At 34.7% G+C, this 15,530-nt stretch overlaps 2 protein-coding genes across 4 annotated transcripts; one reads left to right on the top strand and one right to left on the bottom strand.

Annotated features, from left to right (window-relative positions):
* The first annotated feature begins 2,258 nt into the window (after positions 1-2,258).
* Positions 2,259-5,418, top strand: LOC106311985 (cyclin-dependent kinase A-1-like). Of its 3 annotated transcripts, none has more exons than XM_013749348.1 (9): positions 2,259-2,460; positions 2,813-2,891; positions 2,972-3,156; positions 3,227-3,347; positions 3,555-3,728; positions 4,035-4,198; positions 4,403-4,490; positions 4,586-4,639; positions 5,044-5,418. In XM_013749348.1, the coding sequence occupies exons 2-9, from the start codon at positions 2,883-2,885 to the stop codon at positions 5,131-5,133; spliced, it is 885 nt and encodes a 294-aa protein (XP_013604802.1). In that variant the 5' UTR covers positions 2,259-2,460; positions 2,813-2,882; the 3' UTR covers positions 5,134-5,418. The 3 variants fall into 3 exon arrangements, with proteins under 3 accessions (XP_013604802.1, XP_013604801.1, XP_013604803.1); XM_013749347.1 differs by having other exon boundaries at positions 2,287-2,460; positions 2,745-2,891; XM_013749349.1 differs by having other exon boundaries at positions 2,288-2,460; positions 2,821-2,891.
* Positions 5,419-6,014: 596 nt separating this feature from the next.
* LOC106311984 (protein SUPPRESSOR OF npr1-1, CONSTITUTIVE 1-like) lies at positions 6,015-9,308 on the bottom strand. The gene is made up of 2 exons (XM_013749346.1): positions 8,774-9,308; positions 6,015-8,578 (listed from the first exon to the last, which is right to left on the bottom strand). The coding sequence occupies exons 1-2, from the start codon at positions 9,235-9,237 to the stop codon at positions 6,295-6,297; spliced, it is 2,748 nt and encodes a 915-aa protein (XP_013604800.1). The 5' UTR covers positions 9,238-9,308; the 3' UTR covers positions 6,015-6,294.
* Between the last annotated feature and the right edge of the window lie 6,222 nt (positions 9,309-15,530).

The following is a 15,530-nucleotide window of genomic DNA, read 5'->3' as shown; positions in this document are numbered from 1 at the left end:
GTGGAAACCTTACGAGGAAATGACGAGAAATAATAAACGAGTATTTTACGAGAAAACATTTACGAGGAAATAACGAGGAAAGATAAACGAGTATTTTACGAGGAAACACTTTCAAGGTATTTACGTGTAGTTTACGAGGAACTTGTTTCGAGGTATTTACGAGGAAATATAGCGACCTCCTTACGTGGAATGTTGACGTGGTCTTTACGACGAAATGATCTACTTCGTCTTTACGACGAAATATATTCTTCGCTACTTTACGACGAATTAGCGAGGAAATATGTGTTACGACAGATGAGTAACGACCAAACGTGGTTCCTCGCTAGTTCGTCATAAAGCCTCTTTTACGACGAACTCACGAGGAAAACCGCCCTCGTTAAGATTATGTTTTCTTGTAGTGTGAATAAATTGACCAAAAATCTTTTCTAACTTAAAGCATAAAAATTATTTTGATATTAGTTCTTATCGGTCGAATTTTGAAAAGTGCAGAAGACTGAGTTTCTCTTTAACCTATAATTAACCATCAAATGGCTCATTCACCTTTTCTTTTCAACCAAAAATTGAAGGTCCCTATCCCATCATTGCATATGGTTACAGAGGTAGAGGCAGAAGCGGTAGTAGAGGAGGTGGAGGATTGGCTTACGGTGGTTGAGGTCAAGCTAGTGGTGGGGGCGGACAGTCATGGGGGTAGTGAAGGATCATGAGGTGGAGGGTTTTATAGTGGTGGTTACTGAAGCAGTGAAGAGGAGGAGCTGGAGGTGGAGGTGGATCAGCAACCAGAGGTGGAGGTGGATCAGCACCCATAATGTCTTATTATTTTAGGCTGATTTCTCTGGAGTTCTGGATGATGCGTTTCTAAAGAAACTAAACTTAGAAAAGAGAACGAGGAAGATGATAAATCACGAGGCGAGGAGTAGAGTCTTACAAGTAATGGATGGTGGCAGTTATAAAGCGGCAGCTGGAAGGCCATTTTTCAACACTCTTGTTGCTTTGGTTGGGCGCCAAAAAAGGTCTCTTGACCTGGGTTGGCCGGTTGGGAGCTTAAGAACATGATGGTAAAGAATCGCCCACAACTAAATGTGGTTATTTTTATAACTTTCATCCATGAGATTTGTAAAGGTGTGAAGTTACAAGAGGCTAATAATTTTTTTGACGAGATCAAAGCAAGAGACATGGCTCCCAATAATGTCACTTATAACGCTTTGATGAATGGGTAGCTAACAGGGTGGTCAAAAGATGGTGTACGGGTTTTATGAAAATATGGTCTTCAAAGAGATTAAGCGTGACATTTTAACAAACACCAAATCTGCTACCATTAGCCAGCCACCATGACCACAACTATTCTAAACTCAGCACACCCTCTGCAGTCCAACTGTTACCCTGTCCACCAATCTGACTCCAGCCCACAAATCACCAATCCGCAACTCTCCAGTCCATGACTCGCCTAACCATAACTTCCATTCCATGTTCACATCTCTCCACTCAAGTCTCGTTATTTCTAAAGGTTATTTTGGTCAATATAAACATATTCCTAAGGTTCAAAATACTTAACAAGTTGAAAATACCCAAAATGTAAAAGATACAATTCAAAATACCTTAAAATGTAATGCTTTCAAAGAATTTTTATATTAGTATTCACAAATTACGTAATAATATCATGATTATTTAAAACTGACTAGTTATTCTTATAATCTTAATCTGCTTGACTGCTTCACTAGTTCATCTCTTCCATCATCGATTGATAGTTTACGAATAACTATTTTTTTAAAACAATAATCCATAATCTCCAACATAGTTTTTATATCGTTTTTAATATGTAGCATTACAAATTAATATTTTTGCTAATGACAGCATTCTCTCTGTTATTATGTGTTTTGTGAATATTAAGAAAGTATATTATAATTTAATTATGAATGCTATTTATATTTATTTTTTTGAATAAATTTAAAATAGTATTAATCAGTAAATTTGAATAAATTTTTACTTTCTATAGTTTCATGTAGTATTTACAGTGTTTGTTTACTTTTTAAGTAGAAAAGTTAATCCTTAAAACGACAAGCTCTAGTGTTTTGACTTGGGAAGAATCAATATAAGTAGTAGTAAAGAAAACTTATAAAATGGATTTGGTGTTAATGTTTAAGTCTTCTAAAATTCATCCTCTTGGATTTTTGGTACTATACTGGCTAATGACTCCGGAAATAAATTTTGCCTTATTGGTTTAGTGTAATGGACGATTAAATTTGAATATATTAATCCAACCGATAACGAAAAAAAAAAGAAAAAAAATGAAAAAAAAGAGAGAGCAACCCTTATTCTATTAAGTCAATCGCCTTCCCTAGTCCTCCTCCTCTCTTGAAGCTGCACAGTAACCACCCGTCTCTCTCTCTATACTGCCTTTTCATCCAGAGAGTGAGGATCCGTCGGTGTCTCACTCGCTGCCAGTACATCCGATCGTCGCCGGTAAGTTGATTTACTTATTCTCGGATGAATTTCTGACGTTTTCCGTTCGAATTCTGACGATAACTTGTTTACAATCCCAAACAATTTCTCTTCTCTCTATCTCGCATCATCTCTATGCTTCGGTGCTGATCTATATAGTTTGTTTTCAGTGGCGTTTCTTAGTGCTTTTTTTTTTTTTTTTTTTTTTTTTTTTGTGTGTGTCCACTGCTCTGGATTCCGTTTTCATTTTCGGATTTGTTCATATCATCTCCATTTTAACTATTGTGAGATATGTGTGTTGTTAGATTATCTGTGGAATGTGCGTAAATAGGTTGGATCTAATATATGCTGCGTTGCTGCTTCATCATCATAGATCTGCAGGTGACGACGTGTTTCCACGTATTCGTGTTGCTTTCAGCCTAGTTTTTTTAATCTTGGAAGTGATGGATCAGGTTGGTGGAATCATTGTTTCCACTTGTTACTAGTCATTGGTTGACGAATTCTAAGCTGCTTATACTAATAATAATTGCAGTACGAGAAAGTTGAGAAGATCGGTGAAGGAACTTACGGTGTTGTGTACAAGGCACGAGACAAAGTCACCAATGAGACTATTGCTTTGAAGAAGATCCGCCTCGAGCAGGAGGATGAAGGTGTTCCTAGCACTGCCATTAGAGAAATCTCTCTTCTGAAAGAAATGCAGCACAGCAACATCGTCAAGTATAATCAAGTTAACTATACCATTTTCCAATATTCTTTGAACAGGTTTTTGATGATGATTTTTACACAGGCTGCAGGATGTAGTGCACAGCGAGAAGCGTTTGTATCTGGTTTTCGAGTATCTTGACTTGGATCTCAAAAAGCACATGGACTCATCTCCTGATTTCTCCAAGGATCTTCATATGATCAAAGTGAGTTTTCCTTAGGCATTGCTTTATTTTGTGTGCTTATTAGTGCAGCTTATTGAGGTTTTTGGTTGGTCATGATGCCACAAACTTCCCTTTGATAACCTATCTTTGAATTTTGTTGAATTCTTTAAGTTATGTAATGTCTTCTTCTCGTTGTGTCTTTAGTAATCGATACATGCTGATCAGACCTCTTTCATCTACTGCTTGCAGAGGTATGTTTACCAGATTCTCCGTGGAATCGCGTATTGCCACTCTCACAGGGTTCTCCACCGTGACCTCAAGCCACAGAATTTGTTGATTGATCGCCGCACCAACTCACTAAAGCTTGCTGATTTTGGACTGGCCAGAGCATTCGGTATCCCTGTCAGGACTTTTACTCACGAGGTGCCAAAAGAGCTTAATTCTTATTTATATTCGTTATGAAATGTTTTGGCATGGCTTCCCATTCGCTTCATTCCTTATTCGTATTAGAGGAAAAGAGTAAATCACCACCAAGTATTATCCCACTTTCGCATCTGTTCAATGTGAATAAAGGACTTGAAAATTTTCAGTTAGATTTCAATTTTTTTTCGCTTAAAGGACATTTCTCTTGTCTGTTGAACTATGTTAGATTAAATTTAGTGCTACATTCATATTTCATATCTCGCCATGGTATTCACACATTTTTTTCTTTCAAATTGTTTCTTCTAGGTGGTTACTCTCTGGTACCGAGCACCAGAGATACTCCTAGGGTCTCATCACTACTCTACACCGGTTGATATTTGGTCTGTGGGGTGCATATTTGCCGAGATGATCAGCCAAAAGCCCTTGTTTCCTGGAGACTCCGAGATTGATCAACTCTTCAAGATATTCAGGTAACTAACTTCTTAATCCAGTTTACGTCTTTTATATATTTAAAGTGGAAAGAATTCGTCTGCAATGATATTGCAATTTGCAAACGATTCTGAACGCATTCTCAACTTGCAATCTAATTTGATTAGTAAAGAACATCGTATATTGAAGTGTTAAATGATTATAATTTTCTCACTTCCATGTTTCTCTGCATCTTCTTCTTCCAGAATCATGGGAACTCCAACCGAAGATACATGGCCTAGGGTAACTTCGCTGCCGGATTATAAATCTGCTTTTCCAAAATGGAAACCAACGGTACTTCAAATTTCTCCTTTAACTTTCACATCTCGTTCTCCGGTCACACAGCACAAGATGAATCTTGCCCATGATTTGTTTTTCTTATACCTCAGGAGTTGGAATCTTTTGTCCCAAACCTGGATCCGAATGGCATAGATCTCCTTTCTGTAAGTTCACTGACCATGCACATATATATATATATACAAACACACATCTATTCATTCTACTTCTGCAGTAAATACCTGGAAGGTTGATTTGGATGTATCTGGTTTTATATATGGTCACCTCCCCTGAACTTATAACCATCCTGTCTTAGCATCTTAGGACTAGAAACCTTGATACAGTTAAACTCTGTTAACTGTTTGACTAAACTAAAAATTAGAGACGTTGATGTTGGGGCCTTGTGTAGTGGTCAACTTTACCTCCTGGAGCCGAAAACCAAACTGGTCTGAAACCTGAACAAACTTCAGTAACCCGGAACTTTCCTAAACCTAAAACGGGAAAGAGCAAACAGAACATATTATCATGCTCAAGTAAAGATGATAATATGTCTCTGATTTATTTGTATCAGAAAATGCTGTTGATGGATCCAACCAAAAGAATCAACGCAAGAGCCGCCCTGGAGCATGATTACTTCAAGGATATTGGTGTCATGCCGTAGAGAATACTTCAAAACCAGTAATCTCCTACATTCTCTCTCTATATATAAGTATCTGGATATCTTTCATCCTAAGAAAATGAGGTTAAAATACATCAATGGCTTTTGTTTATTCTTTTTCTTCTTCCGAGTTTGTTATTCTCTGATACGAAAAAGAAAGATTTAGAGTGTGCTTTGTTTATTTCTTCTAGCTTTTGAGATTATTTTCTTGTGTATTTTTTTACCAAGTTCAGTATTATACGGTTTTATTTTTCAGAATATCATATTTATGCCAATTTTTCGTGTAAACAATCATATGGTCATCTATAATCGATCTTATTTTATGTTACCAATACAAATGCACCATATAAGGAGAGATTTCCTCTTTTATGCCAATTCCCCATTAAAGAGTTACAACCATTTCGAACTTAGTTTCACAAATTTTCGGGATAGCAAACGAGCTCAATGATGCGTAACAGTGTACATGGGGTGGAGGAGACGCTTAAGGTTTCTGACACGACCGTGTGGCCATCGTAAGAAGCATAATGCACCTCTTGGAAACGATGGATGACCAGCCTATTCATGCAATATACTTAGGTTTTATACGCTACAATAGGTTCGTATTGGGCTAATCAATGTAGAGAGGTCCGTTAAAGTTCAAGGCTTGGTATTGCGTCGGACACCATTGTGACCAAGGCGAGTCTCTCCATTGACTGCTTGACAACAGAGTACATGCCCTCTGACCCATTCAATGATGATAATACAATAGGGAGATATTGAGATCTTAAAGTCGTATAAAATTTGTAGTAACCAAATATTATAATTGATGAGATCGACCCATTACAGATACTAGTCATATATATTTCTCAGAGTTTCTCTCTTTTTTTTTTTTTTCATTTTCCAAGTATGCAATCTGCCTATTCTCTTCCCATTAAGATCTTTAAATACAAAAGGAAATAAAAGGGTTCCTTTGCCAATCCTACAAACAAACTATGAAACAAGGAGAAACGAGAATGTGGGAATCCATCCCCTACAACTTAGGAAATGGTGAAACGTGCTTCTTCTTCTCTCTTTAACAAGAATTCTTGTATCATGTTTTCTTTATTTAACCGTCCGTCTTCTTTAACCAACTTAGTCTTCTTGAAACCTTAAGAGTGCAAATCCGAGTCGACGAGAAGTCATATACTATCTAGAGTTGCGGTTTCTCTTGTACATCCGGACATAGCGAGTGAGAAAACCTTTCAAGAACTCCATATCACGATTGTGCAACACAAGTGCTTCCTCTTCAGAGAGAACTCCATATTTCTCTATCGACGTCCCATGTAAATCCAATCTTCTCATTTCCCCTGCGACCTGTGGGATCTCAGTAATACTAATGCATCCACGGAGATAAAGCAGCTTCAGGTTTTTCAGGTTTCTCAGCGAGTGAGGCAGGTTATGGAGCTTCTTGCACTCTGACATGTCAAGACACGTCAGATTCACCTTATCCCCTATCCATGAGGGAACTTCCTCGATCAGTGTTCCGTTCAAGGACACAGTTTCTACTCCATTGCCAAGCATTGGAAACACTGTGATGTTGGGACAGCAAGTCAGCGTGAGATGCTTGAGTGAAGTCAAATTCCCGAAGGTGTCAGGGAGATTCTTCAGTCTCTTGCAATGTGACAACCGAAGCTCCGTGAGCTTCGAGAGACGGCTGATCGAATTTGGCACTAGTTCAACTGATGTGCAGCGCAGTCCCAACTCTTCAATAACGTCGGAAACAAATGGGAATTCTTCTATATTGATGCATCCGTCTAGAGAAAGAGTTTTGAGAGACTTCAACTTGATGTTACATGGGAGACTCTTGAGTTTCTTGCAGTTTAGCATGGACAGCTTAACTAACTTATCAAGATGACCAAGAGAAGAGGGAAGCTCAACCAAGCTTTCGCAATCACAAAGGCACAAGCACTCGAGATTCCTTGCCTTTGAAAGGTCTGGAAGTTCAGTCAGATTCCTGCATCTGTTAAGGTTCATGTGTCTTAGACTTCCAAGGTCCTGACTTCCGCTCCATAGTGTTTCAACTGAGCTATCAGGGAGGTTTAGCTCAACTAGAACGTTAGTCTCAAACTTTGCAGGCAGTGACTTTAAAGTGTAAGCCTCCCAGTGAAGATATCTTAGTGGAGGGAGGTAGTCAAAACCGTCGTCCTTGACGATACACACTTTGCTCCCCGCAGCAGTTAAATTACTATGAATTTTAAGAAACTTGAGTTCGCGCATCCTCTTAAACGTTTCGGGGTGAACGCAAAACCCTGTTTCTTCAGCCATGTTGAGCAATATACTTTCAACCTCAATGTCTTTATTCCCCCCAGCCATAGTTTCAGTGAACAACCCTTTGATATCCAAAAAGTTCCACATCATCTTACGCTTCTTCATTTTTCCTTCACAAGTGATATCCTTAGCCATGTCTTGAAGTAAATCATGAACCCATAGCCTCGTATTGTTGGACATACTAATCAGAGACTTCTCCATCAGAGTCACCAACCTCGGTTTGGATCTGATCACAAAGGGATCTAGTACCATAATCGCTCGATCCATATATTCCCCGTTGAAGCAACCAGCAACATAAAGAAACACAGTCTTTTCATGCTCATCCAGTGCATCATAACTTACTTTTAACGGCGTTGATATAGATTTATCAAGACTGTTTCTCAGTATACACAGCTTATCTTCCCAAAATGATGTATTCCGACCATGCAGAGACGCACCAATGACCCGAAGCGCTAAAGGAAGACCGCAAAGCTGCTCCACAATATCTAAACAGAGTCGTCTGAACTCTGCTTGTGGACGACTCGTTTTGAAGGCATGCTTGCTGAAAAGCTGAAGCGCTTGTGTGGTCCTAAGAGGCTTCACTTCGTAAATGTGTTTCACAGAGTGCTCATCTAACACACGCTTGTCTCGCGTGGTTATAATGATCCTGCTTCCTGGTCCAAACCACTTGCAGTCTCCAGCCAATTCTTTGAGTTGCTGAATGTCGTCAACATCATCGAGGATGAGAAGAACCTTCTTGCCGCGTAGCCTCCGCTTCATTGCCTCGGGGCTGACGCACCGTGCATTCAGGGGGCTTTTGGGGAAAATTTCAGACATGATTTGCTTCCGCAGATGGGATGATGATGATGATGATGATTCACCATGTTTATGGAAATCATCTTTCACGTTTCCGAGAAAGCAACGACTGGGAAAATGAGTCGAGAGGGATTCGTAGACACATTTAGCGATGGTTGTTTTCCCTCTGCCCCCCATACCCCAGACTCCTACCATTTTGACATCGACATCATCAGAGTCGTCGTCCTTTGATAAAAGAGATTCTATGCGTTTCTTATGGAGACTCATCCCTACAAATTCACTTGTTTCGTCTGATGGCTCTGAGACTGAGTATAACCTCTCACAAAGATCTCCAACAACTTCCTGTATAAGCTTTGAGTCATCGATCCTGCATCAAATATATTGATTATGTGAATAAATAAATAAATTTACAATTACTTAAACAATATTTATAGTAGTCTCAAAACCGATTTTGTTCACAAAAAAAAAGTAATTTTGCTAATCCTAAAAGGCATACTGAACTATGTTCCAAAATTAAATATCACACAACATAAAAGAGAGCATGGAGTGATTGAAAAGGAACCTGGTTTTGGAATCCCAGCCAGATATGTTTGCAACTATAGCCACAGCCTTTCTCCACTTTGTCACCGTCTCAGCATCAAACCTCTGCTCATGATCCTCAAAAGCTTTGGTAAAACAACCGGTTCGGCTCTTCAAGGCTGAAGGATCGATTTCATAGAATATAGGGATCAAGTCGAAGCGTTTCTTCTCAGCTAACTCGACCATAAACGCAAGCTCTCTCAAGCACCATTGAGATGTAGCGTAGTCCTCGGAAACCACGACGATTGCGAATCTCGACTGATTCATCGCTTCCTCGAGTCCTTTCAAGATTGGATTGCCTCTCTCAAGGTCTCTGTCGTCGTGGAAGGTTATGATTCCTTCCTCGGTGAGAGCATCGTTGAGATGGCTGATGAATTTTTTGCGAACATCTGTCCCTCTGAAACTCAGGAAGGCATCGTACTTCCACACAGATAAAGAATTTGCCATCGCACAATAAAGGGGAGTTATCGCGACCGATCTTACACTTCGAAGCTTTAGCGCATTGTCAACGTTGTTCCATCGCAATCGTACGTAAAAACACTTCTGGATTATGTCGAGTGTGTGATATTTAAAGCCTCGGCCCAGCTCGAACCCCAACTTTTTATATGGGCCGGATATATTCTGTTTTTAATCAATTTTAAGTATTCGCTCCCTAACAAAAGAAAATCTAAAGGCCGCTGGACCAAAGTAGAGTGCTTTAACCACGACACCGTAGAACCGAGTTATTGTTACTTGTTATAGTAACCTTTGCTTCTTTTTTTTATTTCTCTTGTCAACTGCCCATTTAATTTAAGATTAAGTGGTGGTCACTCGAACCAATTTTCTGAAAAGCACCTCATGTCTATCCGGGTCTGATCTATATTAGAGAAAATATAGCTTTTAGTTCTTGCTTCTCTCGCTAGCGAGTCCGTCCGACCATTCCTACTCCGAGGAATATGAATCAGATTCACATCTTCGAAATTCTCCTGTAATCTCTGGAACATCTCAATCTATGTCGCGAATGTTACCCAGTCCATCGGGTTTGTAGTCATGTCCACTAGGTCCGAGCAGTCTGTCGTACATGAAGCTGTCCAAAGTAAGTTTTCCATCTCAGCATGTAAAGCTAAGAGGCTCCTATCGCCGCAGGCTAGTAATAAAAAAAAAAAGCAAAGCCCATTTTATCTTTAAGACTATATGAGGTTATCCAAACTTTGCTTATATTAGCTAGAGTCTACAGTAGCATAACACACTCGACTTATTTTTTTTCCAAGTTCCAACATTATTTTTACTAATTTCACGGTTGTGCGAGATACCATATAAAAAAAGTTAACAGACGATATATATATATATATATATAATATGTATTCTCACCTATTAGAGAAAGTAAAATAGCAAATACTGAAAATGTAGACGTAACTTTAACATTTAAGAACCATTCATAACTAATTCTCATATTTTTGCAGTTTGTATGACTCTTTTCAAAATCCATATAGATATTTTGATGTTCCACCTGAATTTTCATCATCTTTTATCATATGTTTTATTTTCTTTCAATTTATGAGAAACCAAAAATTATTATAAACGAAAAGACAAATCTGTCGAAAAAACTTTAAAATGTTTTTATGACAAAAAAAACACGATGAATAAAATGACCATATAAGTTTCGAGATAAATTATTATTGTATGCTTATTATATGTATATATAAATAAATATTAAAAATATTTTTTTTATTTCATAAATATTCCAGACTTTTTTCTGAAAATATTTATTTTATATTTTATACTCTAAATATGAAATTCTAAACCGTAACCCGTAAACCCTAAACCTACCCCCCTTTCAAAATCTAAACTTTAAATTTAGTTAATTATCTCTGGGTTCAAATATCGTTTATCTCTTTGATAAAATTTGTTTTGGTCAATTTAAGTTTTACAAATTATTTTTGTTATAATTTGTTTTTAGTTTTATCAGAGGGCATTTTTCTAAATTGATGACAATACTAAGATTTTAGCCAAAAACCAGCAGATATGCAGTCTCCAGAACTAGAAGCCCCCCACAACAAACATAGCCGATTAAACACCTCTGGAGTCAACTATCAATACCAAATACAAAGAACTGATCCTAAAACATGAAAACGAAGCGCACATTCATCATTTCTTTTATAAATAGTTTTTGTGAAAATTAACTTTACTTAAATGATAAAGTGAAACACAAGAACAAAGAAAAGATCGATATTTCATCTCTAGTTGCCAAGTAAGCCCCCCTAGGAATTGGGATATATATGTTATTTTCACACCGAAAAGAGACCCTCCTTTAGAAAAAGTGAATTTAATCTTTCAAATAAATACAATGTGAAGTCGTTTTTAGTATGATAAATGAGCAACAACCAACAACCAGCAAAAAGGAAATCATATAGTAAATTGCATTTTAACGGATACTTTATCAGACTCTGAAGTATTAACTCATGTAAATACGTATATAAAATAATACATTAGTAATTGTGGACCGAGTTCGAATACCTCCTGTGGCCACAGAATCCTTTACGCCCTCCCCAAATTTAAAGTTAACGCGGCGTTGGTGCTGGGTTCTTGGGTAATGGGTATTAGTGCCGGCTGGTTTCGGGTCAGGGGGATTAGATGGTTGGCAATCGGAAACCACGTGCGGATTACGGGTCTTCGGGCAAACGGAAACCACATGCGGATTACGGATCGCCATTGAACCTCCTGTTTATAAAAAAAAAAAAAAAAACATTAGTAATTGTGGACTATAAGCGACATATACGAAATTTCTCTAAGTTTTAATGGATTAATTACTATCATACATTTTAATTTCGAGTCCAAACAAAGCGATAAGGATCTAAAAACATAGATAAGTTAATCATGTAACCAACTTAAACGTTCGAAACCCGAACTTCTGCAACGTTTTTGTCCTTGGATATTAAATAAAGATTAGTGTACGAGTAGATAACTTTTTTGTTTGTTTGTCCATACACCTACAAAGGTATCGTAGATTCATAAGGCTATCAGGAAGTACACTCTTGATTTTATAATACTTAGGAGATAAACATAATAAACAGTATGATTTTATAAAATTTAGGAGATAAACATAATAAAATGCTAATAATAACAATTATATGGGGAAAGAGGGACAAAAACTGGTGCACCAAAGCTGCCGGCCAACTGTACACAAGACAATAAATCTTTTAAACGTTTTCCCTTGATGGATGACGAGTGTGTTTTTATTTTATTTAATACATATGATCAATAAAATTTCCTAACCATTAATTAAACGAAATATGATTTTTTCTCTAGAAAGAGTTTTCAAATTTAAGACAATATGATATCTGGATAATGCATAAAAATCAAGATAAACTGTGTGAAATATATATATATATATATATGTTGTCCATCATTTTTATTATGAGGATTAAAAGTTTAAAACTATAAAAGTTATATATTCTCCTACTCAATTATATTGTAAGAAATATATTTATCATCACTCAAGGTTAGTATTCAAAAAATAAAAGGTCTGAAAATAGGAAAGAATAGAAATGTATATATTCAAACGACCTAAGTTGCCAAGTGTTATGTCAAAACTTTTTTTTTTTTTTTTTTGCTAAAATATTAAAAAAAGAATTACCAGTTATGTCAAAACTTGGGAAAGACTAAATAAAAATCATATGCATTCTTCTTCTAATGCACAACAAGAAAAAGGAGAAAATAAACTAAAAAGAGATTAGAAATATTTAAAAAAATGAATGGAAAGAAGAAAACAAAGTTGCGATATTATCTTGTTTTCTTTCAAGAACAGTGGAATGTTCACTCATATAAAGGCTAATAAAGCATTCAATAATTAGTATATCATGCAAATAATATAAGAAAAATATCAAGTTGGTACGCTATATGCGAAGTCTTATCCCTATAATGATAATTCATGAGAATCTCCAAACAAATTTATTTTAGTTTGGCTAGTATACTTTTTTCTAAAATTATACTTCAGAGTCTCGGACAAATTTATACTATTAAAATAGAAATCATGTCTTTTTTATGTGTGATTTTTTATTTGGACCATCCATAGAAAATTTATTAAATATTACATAACTTAGTTATAAGATATTTTAATATTTTTATTTTTATTTAAAATACTAATAAATATCTTAAAGAAATGTCTAACAAAATCTTTCAAATATCTTTTACAATCTTTTAAAAATATATATTCAAAATTAGTTAATTAAAATTATAATTATCACAAAGTATAGTTAGAAAATAAATTTTAGTTTAGTTTTTATTGTAAAAAAATTTAATAATTATATGAAATACTTTTAATAATATTTTAATGATAATAAAAAATTTAAATTGATTTAATTTTCAAAATTAAATTTAAGAAATATCTTTAAAAATTGTTTTAAAAAAATATTCATTTCTATTTCTAATTTAAAAATAAAAATATCTTATCTATTTAGCACATAAATTATGACTTATTTCATATGTGATTTTCTTTTTAATCTATACCATTTAGAAATCATACATTTATATGCTTTTACCATGTAATACAATTAGTTTACACGTTCCTTCGTAGATGAAACATTTGATTTATATTCATATCGTACAGACTTTAGTCTACTGTTATTAACGTCTGTGTATTCTCCTGAGTTAAAAACCAATTTGGTTTATTATTTCAACAACTATATTAAATTGGCTTAATTAATCACTATATACCAAGTTCTCTATTATGTATGTTCAACTAAATTTAATTTCTACATATATTTCAAATTTAGAAATAAAACAAAACTATGTAAATCAATATTGTTACATAGTAATGTTTTAAAATCACATTTTGTTACAAAAAAACAAAAATTATAAATTTTATAGTACTAATATTATACGCCACACGAATATTATTATAAAATTAGATAACATATAACACCAAATTATATTAATTTATTATTATATTTTATTACATAACCTAAAATATTTATGTATTAGAAAAACCCCGCACGATCGTGCGAGTCAAGATCTGGTAATACTTACAGTACTAAACAGTAGCGAGTAGCAAATAAGTCATGAGTTTTGTTTTTTGTCCGTCGGTTTTATATCACATATGATTGTAATCGATTTGGATTCTGCAAATTGAATCAACCAATTTTTGTGAGGTAGAAAGAAAAGATTACTTATTGTCTATTGATAAAGAGTATGTAAAAACGCATAAGAAAATCAAAATGTATTTTCAAATAAAATATATAACTATTTAAAATAATTTCCAATAATAATAATTTTACTTAAAAATAATAGAAAGTTCCGAAACATAAGAAACCATAATCGTAAAAAAAATCAAAAACTTAAATAAGTGCGAATTCGTTCAACGCCATGTTCAGTTCTGTTGGAGTTTAATAATAGTTTCCTTATGTACGGACAACAGTCAACAGTCATGCCACTGGTCTACGCCGTTATAAAAAAGTGATTTAGTAAAAGTTAGGGAAGTTAATGGTTATTTTTTTTCGGGGGGTAAAAGTTAACGGTTAATTAATTGGAAAAATTGTTTTTAAGCAAAAAATAATAATAACTATGTTCTATTAGGCTAATTTTTTATTGTACCATTTTTTCTCTGATAACTTTTAGTATTTTCTAAAATATATCAAATAAATAGTTTTATAAACAAAAAAATAATTCAAAAAATAGTAAGTACTAATCCAATACATATATCAACTTATTGGTATTTTTTTCCAGTTCTATAATTGTTTAAATCATAATTTCATATTTTGTTCTACAAAAAGTAGAATTGATATTCTACAAGTAGAAAATGTAATTCACTTTTTTCATTGAATCTAATATGTTTAGAATATGTGATTTACGTAAATAAAAATAATCTAAAAATATTTAGAAAACACATTCTGCGCTTAAGCTATCGTTCTAAAATTTGTAGAATCCGGAATCTACACATTACTATAAATCTAAAACCTGTAGAATTTGGAATCTACACATTACTATAAATTTAAAACTAGTAGAAATCGAATTCAAACATGTTTAATGTGTTCTACGTATAGTAGAATACATATTTTACAGATAAGGATAATCAGTTCCAAAAATATGGAAAGAGAATATTTGGAAATTTTCAGTTTCTTTATATTTATTAAATCGATTTAAAAAAAAGTCGTGATTTACAAACATGATTTTTAAATTTAAAAAATAAAACATCGATCTGGAAACTTCTTCTCACGCCATCTTCTTCTCCCCTTTGTTCTTCAAGGAGAAGAGAAAAATGGGTTTGATTGATTAGAAATCAAGTTTTAAGAGTTCAGTTCGTGTTTGTTCGGTTCAAATCAAGTGGGAATCAAACCAGATTTAACCGAAGAAAACCAGAAAATCAATTTGGAAGACTTATCTGAGCACGTGATCGATTGATCCCGAAGATACGACTGATCGAACGAAGTGGGATCAAGCTTCTGCGATCGACTGGCCTCATATGCTCCGCATATTTTCGTTGTTCTGGATATCTGGATCGACCGGTTCTGATCGAACGGTTGCTTACGGGATCGATCGATCCCTTTGGGAAAAAAAAACTTTGAACTTTAGGTTTTTTTTTTGGGATTCTAAATATTTCTTTAAATTATTTTAGTTAAAAATTATATTTTAACATTTAAAAATTGTTTTATTAATCGTAATTTTGAATTTTAAATTGAAATTAAGGGCAATATTGCCATTTTGAAAATATTAGACTAATAGGACATAAAATATATGAGATTAGCTTAATAGGACATAGTTAT

This window comes from Brassica oleracea, chromosome C8 (assembly GCF_000695525.1).
Source record: "Brassica oleracea var. oleracea cultivar TO1000 chromosome C8, BOL, whole genome shotgun sequence".
NCBI lineage: Eukaryota > Viridiplantae > Streptophyta > Magnoliopsida > Brassicales > Brassicaceae > Brassica > Brassica oleracea.
The sequence above is the reverse complement of the archived record's forward strand: the minus strand, read 5'-3'. Positions and strand labels throughout refer to the sequence as shown.

Excerpts from the sequence above, each read along its gene's own strand:
- LOC106311985 (XM_013749347.1), top strand. The coding sequence starts at position 2,757 with ATGTGCGTAAATAGGTTGGATCTAATATATGCTGCGTTGCTGCTTCAT. Across the intron at positions 3,157-3,226 it reads CAGCACAGCAACATCGTCAA|GCTGCAGGATGTAGTGCACA; the intron begins GTATAATCAAGT and ends ATTTTTACACAG. Across the intron at positions 3,348-3,554 it reads AGGATCTTCATATGATCAAA|AGGTATGTTTACCAGATTCT; the intron begins GTGAGTTTTCCT and ends TACTGCTTGCAG.
- LOC106311984 (XM_013749346.1), bottom strand. The coding sequence starts at position 9,237 with ATGGCAAATTCTTTATCTGTGTGGAAGTACGATGCCTTCCTGAGTTTC. Across the intron at positions 8,579-8,773 it reads GGCTGGGATTCCAAAACCAG|GATCGATGACTCAAAGCTTA; the intron begins GTTCCTTTTCAA and ends TATTTGATGCAG.